The sequence below is a fragment of the Anopheles bellator genome, unplaced genomic scaffold (assembly GCF_943735745.2).
Source record: "Anopheles bellator unplaced genomic scaffold, idAnoBellAS_SP24_06.2 scaffold02855_ctg1, whole genome shotgun sequence".
Classification (NCBI taxonomy): Eukaryota; Metazoa; Arthropoda; class Insecta; order Diptera; family Culicidae; genus Anopheles; species Anopheles bellator.
The window spans coordinates 1-1,124 of NW_026686977.1; the positions used below are offsets into that span (position 1 = coordinate 1).

The following is a 1,124-nucleotide window of genomic DNA, read 5'->3' on the forward strand; positions in this document are numbered from 1 at the left end:
CCCAAGGAGCAGTACGCCAGTCCGTACGTGTACGCCGGGAACTCTCCTGTTTCGCTCGTTGATCCGGATGGCGAATTTGCCTTCGCATTGGCTATATTCGTCATGGCTATAGTTGGAGCATATATCGGAGCGTCTGCGGCCAATAATTCCTGGAATCCTTTAAAATGGGATTGGAAATCGTCGTCGACTTGGTTGGGAATGCTTACTGGAGCCATTACTGGAGCATCTATACCGTTCAATCTGGCTAGTTCCGTTGCATTCTTCGTCGGGTTGGGGTTGTCATTGGGTGCGTCGATTGGGATCATGATCGGAGCAGGTATCACCTTCGCCTACTTCACAATTGCAGCGTCTAGTGGCACATGGGATCCTACTCAGTTTGATTTTACAAGTCCTAGCACCTGGAATGCACTGATGAACGGTGTAGCAACTTCGTCCTGGATTCTAATGAATCCTTCATCGTTGATCACCTCTTTCGCATCACTAACGACAGTGGTAGCTAAGGCAATATTTTTCGTCTCCAAGTTGGTACTGAGTCTTGGCTTCACATACCTTTTTGCCGCCATGAGTCAGGGCGGTGAGTTTGACGTCACCAAATGGGACTTTTCCGATCCACAGCTGTACATGAGCATTGTGGATGGGTTTACTACAGCCACCGTTGGTGTGCTGTTTGTTCGTAACCTACCCAAACAGATTAGCAAATGGGGCGGTAAAATTAAACGCTCATTCGACTTAATTGCTACAAATGCGGCAGCTTTCCGAACTCAGTTGTTACTCGGACAGGATTGGGCTTCCAAGATTGTAGCCACGAAAAATTTTCTCGCCGTAAACTTCCGCAACACACGATCACTACAGAAAGGATTTCTAACTGTGGGTTTCTACGCGCTGATCGTAGGGCTACGATTTTCTGGAGTTTCGACTAGTGTCATTCCTGCGTACAGTGCAGTAGAATCGACCATCAATGTTGTTTTCACAGCGGAACAATTTTCCGATGCTATAGTAAAACCATTTCCTAAAGAGACGGCCAAAATACTAATGCCCAAAAGGCCGGCGATAGGGCGTATTGCAAGTTTTCGCTTCAGATCGACGGATATCTCTTTTGACGAAGCTATCACAGCTTCTTCGTC

At 47.2% G+C, this 1,124-nt stretch overlaps 1 protein-coding gene across 1 annotated transcript; it reads left to right on the forward strand.

Moving 5' to 3' along the window:
* Nucleotides 1–3: 3 nt before the first annotated feature.
* Nucleotides 4–1,113, forward strand: LOC131214838 (uncharacterized; the record flags this gene model as incomplete). The annotated part of the gene is made up of 1 exon (XM_058209170.1): nucleotides 4–1,113. A coding segment is annotated over one exon (1,110 nt), but the record flags the coding sequence as incomplete, so codon positions are not given.
* Between the last annotated feature and the right edge of the window lie 11 nt (nucleotides 1,114–1,124).